The sequence below is a fragment of the Galeopterus variegatus genome, unplaced genomic scaffold (genome assembly GCF_000696425.1).
Source record: "Galeopterus variegatus unplaced genomic scaffold, G_variegatus-3.0.2 Scaffold1936, whole genome shotgun sequence".
NCBI lineage: Eukaryota > Metazoa > Chordata > Mammalia > Dermoptera > Cynocephalidae > Galeopterus > Galeopterus variegatus.
The window spans coordinates 112,980-126,032 of record NW_007728047.1 but is presented as its reverse complement, the minus strand read 5'-3'; the positions used below and the strand labels follow the sequence as shown (position 1 = coordinate 126,032).

The window sequence follows — 13,053 nt, the reverse complement described above, 5'->3', positions numbered from 1 at the left end:
CCCCTCCTCACCCCCCCCCCACTTCATGTTGTGTATTTGAGTCTGTGCCATTTCATCTCATCTCATGTTTCTCTCCATTTTCACACTGTCCTCTTGGGGTTGCAGAGGTAGGTGTCTCTGATGTGCCCGTGCCCCCACCACACCCCTGCCTCTGCCCCAGAGCCCCCCGTCCCTGTGCTGTGCCTCTGCCCATCATCCTTTATCGGCCTCTTCCCAAACCCTGGTGCTTGTCTTAGTGGTCTTGTCCCTCCCCTCCCCTCCCCACACAGTCTGTCCTGAGGGCAGGGTCAGGGACCATGCCCTCTCTCATGTGTCTGTCTCCAGTAGGGTAAGTGTGAGCAACCTTTGTGCCTGGCTTGTCCCCTGAGGGAGCCAGGAGGCTCTGCCCAGCATTGGTTGGGCATCTTGGTCATTATGCCAGTCAGCTGTGGCCTTCAGGGACATAGGGATGGGCCTTGGGCTTGGAGATACCCCGAGGGCTGAGTCCCTGTGCCCACCCTCCTGGGGCCTGTCTCTCCCCGTCCTTCCCCAGCTCCTCGGCCCTGTTCTGAGAGTGAATTCTCTTGTGCCAATGGCCGCTGCATCGCTGGGCGCTGGAAATGCGATGGGGACCATGACTGTGCGGATGGCTCAGACGAGGTGGGCAGGGAGACCAGAAGGAAGGAGAGATGTCCTCAGAAGAGTCAGGGCAGGGCCCCAGGGGTGCCTGGAGCTGACCAGGCTGCCTGCTTCCATGCCCACAGAAAGACTGCACACCCCGCTGTGACATGGATCAGTTCCAGTGCAAGAGTGGCCACTGCATCCCCCTGCGCTGGCGCTGTGATGCAGACGCCGACTGCATGGACGGGAGTGACGAGGAAGCTTGTGGCACTGGTGGTGAGCCCCTCCAGCTTGACTTCCCCTGGCGCTCCCACTGTCCCTCCACCCCATCATGTGGCCATCATTCACTCATTCTTTTCTTCCTGTATTCATCGTTCATGCAACATTTACTTATTGAGCATTTTCTATGTGCTAGGCACAGTCCTAGGTGTCCAGGATAGAGCTGGACAAGACACAGTAAACAAGATACATTTTTGTGCAGGTTGTGCCCTGCACAGTGGCACCTAGTCAAGAGGGCCAGTTGGGTTGAAATCCAGCAGAAGACTGTGGGTTTCTAGGCCCCACCCCACAACTTCTTATGAGGCAGTTGGCTACCCTGAGAAGCAATCCTGCCTGCTTTCCTTTCCGGGGACAGTGAGACAGCACCCACCTAAGGTGGTCTCCTAATTTTCTACTTGTTGGGCAGAGGGGTAAAACTGCCTCCTCAGGTATTTAGGGGAGAAGAGGCCATTTTGGGGGAGTGGCCAGGAGGATTTGTAGGGTGCTCTCTCTCCAGTGGTTGTGGCAGGTCACCCGGGCCTAGTGCAGTAGTTCCATGGCAGGGGGCACAGGAGCAGCACAGGGCTGGGGTAGGAGACCATGGTTCGAGTCCCTGTCCTCAGACTGCCAACGCAGTGCCAGGATGTCTGTCTTCATAGTTGGGGTCCCTGCTCCAAGCCCCAACCCCTCTCACCCTGGGCTTCACATTGCCCCCTCTGGGCTGCTGAGCCCAGGCAGGTGGGCCAGGGTCCAGTCCAGCTGTGCCACTGCTTTCCTGATGACGCCTCTGGGCCTGGGACCCCCACCTGTGGAGGGAGAGGCCTGGACAAGATCCCGCCCCCAGCAGCCTGTGGCTCAGGCTCACAGCTGATTCCTCACTCTTTGCTTTCCCTGGCACCAGTGCGGACCTGCCCCTTGGACGAATTCCAGTGCAACAACACTTTGTGCAAGCCACTGGCCTGGAAGTGCGATGGCGAGGACGATTGCGGAGACAACTCAGACGAGAATCCCGAGGAATGCGGTGAGGTTGGGGTGGAGCAGGCTCCTGGGCAGGGGAGGGGAGGGGCTCCTGGGCTCCTCAGCAACTGGGGGCCGCCCCCCACCCCCAAGACTGATTCTGGCTGTTTCCTCCTGGCCACTGCAGCCCGGTTCACATGTCCTCCCAACCGGCCCTTCCGTTGCAAGAACGACCGTGTCTGCCTGTGGATTGGGCGCCAGTGCGATGGCACCGACAACTGCGGGGATGGGACTGATGAAGAGGACTGTGGTGAGCAGGGGGCCAGTGAGGGGGAGCCTGGGGGGCCTACAGTGGGAATGCTACACAAAGGGTGAGTGTGGGCCAAGTGGGATCTGCCTCTGGGGGATGGACTCACCCTGGAAGGGGAGGATCCATGGCTGGGAGCCTGAGGGCCTTTTGCTGGGAGAGAGAAACCCCTGGGGAAGGTCATGGAAGCTTCCTGGTGCCCCAGGTCTTGAAGGTGGAGGCTGGGAATCTGAGAGCGTAACCAACTCCCTCTGCAAGCTTGACAAACAGCCAGGCTTGGGATCTCCAGGGGGATCCCTGTGGGTGGAGGAGGCGGGGCAGTGAACACCCAGGACCTGAATCCCCCACCCTCCCCAGAGCCTTCTACGGCCCAGACACCCCACTGCAAAGACAAGAAGGAGTTTCTGTGCCGGAACCAGCGCTGCCTGTCCTCCTCACTGCGCTGCAACATGTTCGATGACTGCGGGGACGGCTCCGATGAGGAGGACTGCAGCATCGGTAGGACCCAGCACACTGGGCAGGGCTGGGAAGCCAGAGCCCAGGCCTGGGTGGCTCAAGGGGGAATCCATCCTCTGTCCCCCACAGACCCTAAGCTGACCAGCTGCGCCACTGATGCCAGCATCTGTGGGGATGAGGCACGCTGCGTTCGCACCGAGAAAGCCGCCTACTGTGCCTGCCGCTCAGGCTTCCACACCGTGCCAGGCCAGCCCGGATGCCAGGGTAGGAAAGTGGGGCAAGAGGGAGCAGGCAGAAACCGCAGCTGCAAGATTCCCCATGACCTTCCTTTATAACCCCCAGACATCAATGAGTGCCTGCGCTTTGGCACTTGCTCCCAGCTCTGCAACAACACCAAGGGCGGCCACCTCTGCAGCTGTGCTCGAAACTTCATGAAGACACACAACACCTGCAAGGCTGAAGGTACCAGAGCCAGGAGAGGACAGACAGGGTGGGTAGGGCCAGGCGACACCAGGATATGAAACGGGGCCAGCCTGGAGTGGAATATTTTCCTCTATACACACTTACCCAGGCTGGAACCCCAGGCTCCTGAGCACAGTGCCGGCCCAAGCAAAGGCTGCAGGTCCTGGGGCTGGCTCACTGAAGAAGTTCGGGGCGGGGACAGCACTCCTACATGGCACGCGTCCCTCCTTACCCCCCACTCCCAGAACAAGAGGACACTCAGATAGGCACTGGCACATGTGACTGTAGACAGTCACGGGGCCCCACTGCATGTTCCCCACAGGTTTTGACACACACCTGCACCTTCCACATGCCTGTGTACAAACCCATACACACTACCCCATGCGCACACATGCCACACACGCCCAAGCGCACTCACATGCCCTGCACAGCCCACACGTGTGTGCACCCCGAGCACATATCAGGCAGTGTGTAACAGAAAGTTTGATGATGCCATCCAGAGGTCATGAGGAGGCAGACAGAAGTCCCTGGGACTGGGGGAGCAGGTCACACTAGATCAACTCAGATGGGGAGAGGAAGGTCAGAGGGGGCAGAAGCTGGAGCCCTCAAGCCCGTCACTGGGGGGTGAGCATCAGCTTTGGCTAGAGCAGGTGCTTGACTTAAGAGAGAAGATATTAGTGTGAAAGGGGCTGTGCTGGGTTGGGGTCCACATCTCAGGAGCCCTCCTCCCAGCATCAGGCCCTACATCACACAGCCTCAGCCCCAGCCCCGGCCCCCTCCTGCCCTCACCTGTCACCCACACCCGACATCTGGCCTCCTGCCCCTCCAGGCTCCGAGTACCAGGTCCTGTACATCGCTGATGACAATGAGATCCGCAGCCTGTTCCCCGGGCACCCCCATTCAGCGTACGAGCAGGCCTTCCAGGGTGACGAGAGTGTCCGCATTGATGCCCTGGATGTCCACGTCAAGGCTGGCCGTGTCTACTGGACCAACTGGCACACGGGCACCATCTCCTTCCGAAGCCTGCCACCTGCAGCACCTCCTACCACTTCCAACCGTCACCGGCGACAGATTGACCGGGGTGTCACCCACCTCAATGTGAGCACCCAGCCTGACATGGATTGGGTAGAAGAGCTCCTTGGAGCAGACAGTTCAGAGCAGAATTTGAAAAGGACATTGGAAGGAGGCAGAGGGAGAGACTGTGGAGGGCATGGGCAGTCTTAGGGTTATGTTCTGAGGCACAGACGACAGGTGGACAGAGCAGTAAGAAAGATCAGTGGTTGGCTCTGCCACGGGGCAGACTAGGGCACGGGGCCCTGGACATCAGAGCCAGCTTCAGTTCCTGATCATCACTGCCGCCCGCTGTGTGAATCTTGGCCAACTTATTTAGCCTCTTGGGCCTCATTTCGTTCGTCAGTTAAATAAAGTAATAAGACCTACCTCATAGGCTTCTAGTGAGGATTAACTGACAAAACATGTGAAGCTCTAAGTCTGGCAGATAAGCTAAGTGTCCATCAAAGCTCCTTAAAGCCAGGGCATTGGCTGTCAGTCTGGGGTGACATGTTAGCAGGGACAGGCTGGCAGAGTGGTGGTGGGGGGATATGGCCGGGAGACGAAAGGTGGTGGCCCCTGAACCTGTGACCCCCATCCAGATTTCAGGGCTGAAGATGCCGAGAGGCATCGCCATCGACTGGGTGGCCGGGAACGTGTACTGGACTGACTCAGGCCGAGATGTGATTGAGGTGGCGCAAATGAAGGGCGAGAACCGCAAGACACTCATCTCGGGCATGATTGACGAGCCCCACGCCATTGTGGTGGACCCGCTGAGGGGGTGGGCAGGGGCCCTGGGGGAGGCATCTGGGCTGTGGTAGGAAGCCCCTGGCACTGGGTGGGAGTCCCGCATCCACAGGCATCCACAGGCATGCCCTTCCCTTCATGGACTAGTCCCAGGCCCCACCCTCCCTGACTCCCAGCTGGGCCTGCTCGGGTGGGGGCCTGACCTCCACTTGGCTGTCTGTCATGGGCAGCCAAGTTCTGGGCTTTTCTTCTGCCCCAGGGACCAGCTCAGGATGTTAAATGTCTACTTAGATGTCTCTGGATCAGCACATTGTGGTTTTTTAGTAAAAGATTCTTAACCTGGTCAGAAGCTGACTCACCCTGGTTCTCTCTGCAGGAGGACAGAACACCCTCCTCCCAATACCCAGAAGTTCCTGTGCCCAGACAGGGCACCCAGTGTCCCACCTTGCTATGCTTCCTCTGATTCTCAGGTCTTGCCATACTCACCCCCCTCTCCCTCCCCAGCACCATGTACTGGTCAGACTGGGGGAACCACCCCAAGATTGAGACAGCAGCAATGGATGGGACCCTTCGGGAGACACTGGTGCAGGACAACATTCAGTGGCCCACAGGTTCGTGGGAACAGGGGTGCGGGAGAGGCAGACTCACTGAGCCCAGCTGCTGCTGAAGTCACCCAAACGCCAGGAAGGGGAGGGGACTTGGACCAGGATGGGGCAGATGAGTTGTGAAGGCTTTCCCAGAGTGGCGATTGGGAGGGCAGGGCGGGCTGTCCCAGATGTGGAGCTGGCTCTGCTTTCCACCCCCAGCCTGGGGTGGGAGAAGCTGGGCCCTCACAGTGCTCTCTACCTCCCCCAGGCCTGGCTGTGGATTATCACAATGAACGGCTGTACTGGGCAGATGCCAAGCTTTCTGTCATCGGCAGCATCCGGCTCAATGGCACAGACCCCATCATCGCTGCTGACGGCAAACGAGGTCAGAGCCCAGCAGCAGCCTGAGTCCCAGCCCTGACCTCTCTGAGCCCAAAGGCCTCATACCAGTGTCTGCCATCCTTTCCCGGCCTGGCTCTCAACAACCCTGCAGTGCCTTCCAGGCCTCTCCCAACTGGACTCCCCCAAATCAACCCTACAGGCCAGACACCCATGCTGACCCTCTGTCCCCCTTGTCCATCATTCATTCTACCAATGAGTATTGAGTTGTGTGGAGGCAGCATAGGTGACATTAGGAACTTAGCTAATGTGGGGAGAAGGAGCAGAAGTCAACTGTGACCCCAGAAGTCTTGGAGTGATAGGACCTCTTCCCAGTAGTGGCCACAGGAGGAGGAGAAGGTGGGGGGAGGGGGGAAGTTTGGATTTGGATATGTTGAGTTCGAGATGCCTGAGAGCCATGGGGCCAGTGCCCTGGAGAATGCAACCAGGGCCTAAGTGCCCCTCTGAGCCCCCTCTGACCCCACCTCCTCCCCCAGGCCTAAGTCACCCCTTCAGCATCGATGTCTTTGAGGATTATATCTATGGTGTCACCTACATCAATAACCGTGTCTTCAAGATCCATAAATTTGGACACAGTCCCTTGATCAACCTGACCGGGGGCCTGAGCCACGCCTCTGATGTGGTCCTGTACCATCAGCACAAGCAGCCTGAAGGTGGGGGTAGAAGGGGAGCCCAGGTTGGGGAAGGGGCGGCCTGGGGTCACTGAGTCTCTAAGCTGTGGCCACGGGTCCTGGTGGGGAGGGGAGTGTCCTGGGTCCCCTGGGCTCAGTAAAGGGTGCTGCTCAGTATCCCCCCACACCCATCCATACCTGCAGTGACCAACCCCTGTGACCGCAAGAAATGTGAGTGGCTCTGCCTGCTGAGCCCCAGTGGGCCTGTCTGCACCTGTCCCAATGGGAAGCGGCTGGACAATGGCACCTGTGTGCCTGTGCCCTCTCCAACGCCCCCACCGGACGGTATGCTCTCATTCCCTCCCCATCCCCCAGCCCCCAGACCCTCCTCCCTGTGGCCCCTGACTTCCCTGACCCCTGTTGCCCATCCCTCCTCTCACCTCTTTCCCTGGCCCCGCAGCTCCCCGGCCTGGAACCTGCAGCCTGCAGTGCTTCAACGGCGGCAGCTGTTTCCTCAACGCACGCAGGCAGCCCAAGTGCCGCTGCCAGCCCCGCTACACCGGCGACAAGTGTGAGCTGGACCAATGCTGGGAGCACTGTCGCAATGGGGGCACCTGTGCTGCCTCCCCATCCGGTATGCCCCCTCCCTCCAGGACTGCTCCTTGCCCCCCAGCCCCAGCCCTTGCCCTATCCCACCTCGCCTCTCCCTCTCCACAGCCCCTGCATCCCATGCCTCTGGTGTCTGCCTCCTGCCCAGGTCCTCCCAGCCCTGTTCCTCTGCAGTGGGGCTGGGTGGTCCCAAGGGCCACAGTCCCACTCACACCTCCTTTCCTGCCAGGCATGCCCACGTGCCGGTGCCCCACAGGCTTCACAGGCCCCAAATGCACCCAGCAGGTGTGTGCGGGCTACTGTGCCAACAACAGCACCTGCACTGTCAACCAGGGCAACCAGCCCCGGTGCCGATGCCTACCTGGCTTCCTGGGAGACCGCTGCCAGTACCGTGAGTGAGCCATCCCAGGCCCCAAGAGAGGGAGAGTGGGGGTCCTGGGAGCCTAGGACGGTAGTCATCCTGGACCCGGGACTTGCAGGGGCCAGTTCAGAGGAGGTTATTGAAGCAAAAGCAGAGCCCTGTCAGGTATTCAGGGACACTCTTGTGCCCTGGAGCCTGTGACATGGGGGCAGTAAGGAACTCGGGAGGAGGAGGGAGGTCCCCTCAGGTGCCCAGCTGTCCCCACCAAGATCTATGGAGGACCTTCATGAGGATGGGGCTTGAAGCACTTCTTCTCCCACCCTCAATGGCAGGGCAGTGCTCGGGTTACTGTGAGAACTTTGGCACATGCCAGATGGCTGCCGACGGCTCCCGCCAGTGCCGCTGCACTGCCTACTTCGAGGGGCCGAGGTGTGAGGTGAACAAGTGCGGCCGCTGTCTCCAAGGAGCCTGCATGGTCAACAAGCAGAGTGGGGACGTCACCTGCAAGTGAGCAGGCCCTGCCTCTGCAGTTCAGCCAGCCTGGACCCTGCCCCATCCCAGCCTTACGTTCCCCAGCCCTGCTTCCCCAGCCCTCCCCTGCCCCTTCCTCAGCATCTCAGGCTCCCGTCTCCCAGCCCCAGCCCCAGCCTCTGACTCCTTCCTGCAGCTGCACCGATGGCCGAGTGGCCCCCAGCTGTCTGACCTGCATTGGCCACTGTAGCAATGGCGGCTCCTGCACCATGAACAGCAAGATGATGCCTGAGTGCCAGTGAGTTGGGCCTGAGCCTCACCCAGGCATAGAACACGCCTCCCTTCCCCAAGCCTGAGTGGGAGGCCCATCAGGCCCTTGCGGCCCCACCCAATTTCATTGGCAGCAGCCACTGTGGGGATCGTTCCTGGCACTTAGCTCTGCCCCTCTGTCTGCAGGTGCCCACCCCACCTGACAGGACCCCGGTGTGAGGAGCAGGTCGTCAGCCAACAGCAGCCTGGACGTAGGTGGCAGCAGGGGGGGCAGGCAGGGCTGCCGGGGTCTAGAGCAGAGGGGCTTTGTGCCTGCTGCTTTCCTGGACCTTTCTGACTCAGTTTCCCACCTCCTTCCTCCAGATATGGCCTCCATCCTAATCCCTCTGCTGTTGCTGCTGTTGCTGCTGCTGGTGGCCGGAGTGGTATTCTGGTATAAGCGGCGAGTCCGAGGGTGAGTCTGGAAAATTCTGGCCATTATTTTACCACCCCAGCCTTACCACCCCAGAATCTCTGCCCCCTTATACTCCTGCCTCTCCCCAGGGCTAAGGGCTTCCAGCACCAGCGGATGACCAACGGGGCCATGAACGTAGAGATTGGGAACCCCACCTACAAGATGTACGAAGGTGGAGAACCTGATGACGTAGGGGGCCTACTGGATGCTGACTTTGCCCTGGACCCTGACAAGGTGGGCTGAAAGGATAGAGGCGGCTTCCAGAGCAGGGCCCAGGGCTGTGGGTGGGGCGATGAAGGGTGTGGTTTGGATGATGGGGCGGAGGTGGGGGGTGGGGTAACATGGGCCACAAAGCCCAGCCCCTGAGTCCCACCTGCACCCTCTGTCACCTTGCAGCCCACCAACTTCACCAACCCTGTGTATGCCACACTCTACATGGGGGGCCACGGCAGCCGCCACTCCCTGGCCAGCACGGACGAGAAGCGAGAACTCCTAGGCCGGGGCCCTGAGGACGAGATAGGGGACCCCTTGGCATAGGGCCCTGCCCCATCGGACTTCCCCTAGAGAGCCTCCTGCCCCTGCCAGAGAAATCCTTCAGTGAGCCTCCTCCCCAGCCAGCCCCTCCCCAGCCAGCCCCTCCCTGGCCCTGCCGGATGTATAAATGTAAAAATGAAGGAATTACTTTTTATATGTGAGCGAGCAAGTGAGCACAGTATTATCTCTTTCCATCTTCCTCCTTCCTGCCTGCTCCTCAGCAACCCCCATGCTGCCTTCCGCGGGGAGCAGGAAGGGCTCTGGGGCCCCTGCAGCTTAAAGGTGTGAGGGGGCCCACCTCCTACCTTCCCACCAAAACGCACCCCCACTGGGAGAGCTGGTGGTGCCGCCTCCCCTCCCCATACTAGACACTTTGTCAAGGCTCTCCCCTCCCACACTACCCCATACCCCCTTCCCCAGATCCCTGAGGGCTAATTCTGGGGAGGAAGGATTCTTTGCTGCCCCTGCTGGAAGATTCGGCTCTGGCTGAGGTAGGAAGGAAAGGATGGAGTTTTTGAGTTCTTGGGGGAGGCCACCCCAAGCCCCAGCGCCCACTCTAGGGGCACCTCTGAGATGGCCACACTCAATTCCCCTCCCAGACAGGCCCTCCCCATCTCCAGTGGCCCCACCATGGCTCCCAGGGCTGGAGACTTTCTTCGGTAAACAGTCCCCCAGCCTCTCCTCCCCTGGGGAGGAGGAGGTGGTGGGGCACACCAAGGAAGGGCAAGCGGGCAGCCCCATTTTGGGGACATGAACGTTTTAATAATTTTTGCTGAATTCCTTTACAACTAAATAACACAGACATTGTTATAAATAAAATTGTAAAAAAAAAAAAGGAAAAAAAAACGCTTGTGTCCGCCTGTGTGAGACTCTAGGAGCCGGAGCTGCGCTTGCCTGATTCAACCACCAGAGGGAGCCCTGCTCTGTGCTGCAGGCGGGCATGCGAGGCCCGTGTTCAGTGCCCTTCTCCCGCAGTCCCCTCCTCTCCCTCTTGCCTTGGCAGGGGGAGGGGGTGGCAATGGACTTGACAAGGAAGACCTGCTTCTCTTGGCTGTGTGACCTTGAGCCGGTGACTTCGCCTCTGGATCTTGTGTTCCCTCTAAGACACTAACTCAAACCTGTTTCTCTGCATTATCCCTTGTATTGGACACCACCACCACCCTACTCACACCCCAAATAACCTCCCACGGTGAGAAATCCCACCACAAGAAATGAATTCATCAGGGTTGTGAAGGCTTTCTAATCCTTTGGGGTGGTCCCATACAGTTCCCTCTGCCTGAGTTTGCTCCTGAAGTGTTGATATCTCACTTCACGGAGACTAGTTGATCAGATGCCAAGAGTAAAACCTTGGATTCAGAAAGGGGGCCCTGGAGTGAAGGAGAGCTGGGAAGACCAGATTGCCAGGCTCCATTGGCCACCAACAGATACAGCTCACCAATCATTTTAGACATTCCAAGTGGTGACAGGAAAGGACTACAATAAACGTGCCCCAGGTCTACTTCAACTCCTCTAGCAGGTCACACAGCTTTACACTGTCCAGGACTAAGAGAGGTTTAGAGCCCCACTCTCCTCCAACAGCAAATATGAGCTCAGGGAGGGTGGCTGCAAATGCCTTACTCAATTCCTAAAGGGGAAGCACCGTCTTTCACCCCCCGCACCCCACCCCCCGCACTGGTTCAGCTTCACCAGGATATTCCTCCCTGTCTTCCGCCTTTCTTGGGGAAGAGATAGTTCTAGGCACCTCAAGAAACAAGAGCGATCCCCCTCCCTCTCCACCCTGAGATCCCATCTCCAACCTCATTCTCCAAACCAGCTCTGAGATCCTCTTCTGTCTTCCTGGCTCCCCAGGACCCTAAGGGCTCTGGGGATGAGCAACATTGCTGGGGAAAGGGAGCTCCCTGTTGATTGCCCAGTGGGAGGGTTGTGCCCCATCTGGCCACCAGGTGGCGTCCGCACTCCTGCGCCGAGGCTTACCCTGAAGCCCAGCACAGCCCCTCCTCAATACACACTAATGAAACACCTGCGAGGGACCCTAGCCCAGCCTCTCACTTCCTTCCCTCGGGTTATTTTGCCACACCCCCTTCGCCCTCTGCCGGCTGGCTCCCCTCCCTCCCGTAGTGCCTGTCTGCTCCCCACCACCACCAGCCCCATCCCCTCACCCCCTCCGTCTGCCAGCCGTGCATCTGGTGCCCCCCTGGGAGCCACTGATTCTCTGCCTGTCGCCTTAAGATTCTGGACAGTGAGAGAAGGGCCCCCAGCTGCTGCTTGGAAGGCGCACTCCTCCGGTCAGCATTCTCCCTCTGCCCACCAGGACCGACTAGGAGAGGGTCCACCAGGAGGCAGTCCTCCCAAGCTCCCCACCCCACACAGCAGGAGGGGGCCTAAGATAGAGACAAGAAGAGACACTGGCAGAACCAGGGACAGAGGCTGATACAGGCAGAATGTAAGACAGAGATACAGAGATGGAGAGATAAAGGGGCAGAGGCAAAGACACGGAGACAGGAAGTAGTGTGTGTGCGTGCACATATGTAACTGGAGAGAGAATGGGGTGACCTGAGACTGTAGCATAAGGAGGTTGGAACTCCAGAAGATCAAGACCTTGGTGATGGGCTTCTGTCCTGGGCACTCTAGGCCTGGGTGTGCCTACTGTCCCCACCCACTGCCTAAGCAGACCCTGTGCTTGGGACCTAGACTGGGGATTCTGGCTGGGGACTTCTGGCCTTGGGCCTGCACACTTCTGCCCCGTCCTGTCTCTCCTCTCAGCCCAGATTTCTGCCTCCTGGCTTGTCTGTCCCCTAGGTGTCTCTGCATCTGCCTCATCCTATCAGCACCTCTGTCCTTTCCCTGACCCTTTTTTTGTGTCTGTCACATCCCATATCTGTCTGTCTGTTTCTTTCTTTGTGCCTCGGCTTGTCTTTTGGACTGCCAGTGCCAGCATACACCTGTGTGTGTGTCGGTGTGTGCGTCGGTGTGTGTGTCCATCTCTGTGGATATTTGCTTCTCTGCCAAGGAGGACTGGGGTGGGGTGGGGTGGGGTGGGGTGAGGAGTGCTCTGAGTACCTTCCTGGGTGTGCTTGTCTCTTGGTGCAAGTGTTCATCTGTCTCTGTCACTGTGTGCTCCTGTGTGTGCATAAAGCAAGTGTGTGTTGGTGCATCTGTGTGTGTGTGTGCCAGTCCCTTGGATTGAACGTGTTTTGCTCTGTGTGTGTGTTCATCTCTACAGTGTGGCCTGTCCCTGTAAATGTATCTGCGTACATGCCGGGTGGGGGGGTTGTATGTTCGTGTCTCAAGATATGCGCCTGTCTCTCTATCTCTTTGCTTGTCCCTATCTCTCCCTGTCTAGGTGTCCGTCATACCACAACCTCAACCACAGCCTCAGTGCATAGCAACAGCTGACAGCTGAAGACTCCCCGGGCAGGAGAGAGAGAGAGACAGAGAGAGACTGGCGGGAGGAGGGAGCTGAGGAAGAAACAGTGAAGAGGATGGGGACAGAGACAGGGCTGGGCTGGGGACAGAGAGAAGGACAGAGACAGACAGGGAAGGGGACAAGGACCGAGAAGAACTGATGGAGAAGGATAGAGCTGTGGAAAGGAAGGGATAGAGATTGCACCAAGAGGCCGGGCCGCGGGGGCGGGGGGGGGGCAGGGGCGTGGGGGTCAGCGGTGGCAGCGAGGGGCACTGGCAGTGAAAGGCCCGTCTAGCGGAGGGGTCCTGAGACTGCGGAGGTGCAGTGCAGCGGGTCAGGGGCAACGGCGCCGTTTGTCAGCCCTATTGACAGACGTGATGGGGTTTCCGTCCGTGATCAATGATTCTCATCTCCGGGCCGAATGAGCCGCGGGGCGCCCATCCATCCCCGTCAGCGCCGCGCGGCGGCGGCCGCCCGAAGCCGCACCCGCCCCCACCTCGGCCTCTGCCCTGCT

General features: G+C 59.2%; 1 protein-coding gene across 1 annotated transcript in view; it reads left to right on the top strand.

Annotated features, from left to right (window-relative positions):
- LRP1 (low density lipoprotein receptor-related protein 1) overlaps positions 1-9,968 on the top strand; it is an 83,276-nt gene extending 73,308 nt beyond the window's left edge. Inside the window, exons 69-89 of the mRNA XM_008579666.1 lie at positions 533-639; positions 744-876; positions 1,760-1,879; positions 2,003-2,125; positions 2,480-2,620; positions 2,708-2,842; positions 2,921-3,040; positions 3,870-4,138; positions 4,693-4,871; positions 5,342-5,448; positions 5,693-5,809; positions 6,300-6,476; positions 6,639-6,779; positions 6,895-7,068; positions 7,273-7,434; positions 7,737-7,911; positions 8,072-8,173; positions 8,332-8,396; positions 8,509-8,599; positions 8,689-8,833; positions 8,996-9,968. Coding sequence (XP_008577888.1) covers positions 533-639; positions 744-876; positions 1,760-1,879; positions 2,003-2,125; positions 2,480-2,620; positions 2,708-2,842; positions 2,921-3,040; positions 3,870-4,138; positions 4,693-4,871; positions 5,342-5,448; positions 5,693-5,809; positions 6,300-6,476; positions 6,639-6,779; positions 6,895-7,068; positions 7,273-7,434; positions 7,737-7,911; positions 8,072-8,173; positions 8,332-8,396; positions 8,509-8,599; positions 8,689-8,833; positions 8,996-9,136 — 2,924 coding nt within the window. The 3' untranslated portion in view covers positions 9,137-9,968. The remainder of the gene's footprint in view (positions 1-532; positions 640-743; positions 877-1,759; positions 1,880-2,002; positions 2,126-2,479; positions 2,621-2,707; positions 2,843-2,920; positions 3,041-3,869; positions 4,139-4,692; positions 4,872-5,341; positions 5,449-5,692; positions 5,810-6,299; positions 6,477-6,638; positions 6,780-6,894; positions 7,069-7,272; positions 7,435-7,736; positions 7,912-8,071; positions 8,174-8,331; positions 8,397-8,508; positions 8,600-8,688; positions 8,834-8,995) is intronic.
- The last annotated feature ends 3,085 nt before the right edge of the window (positions 9,969-13,053 follow it).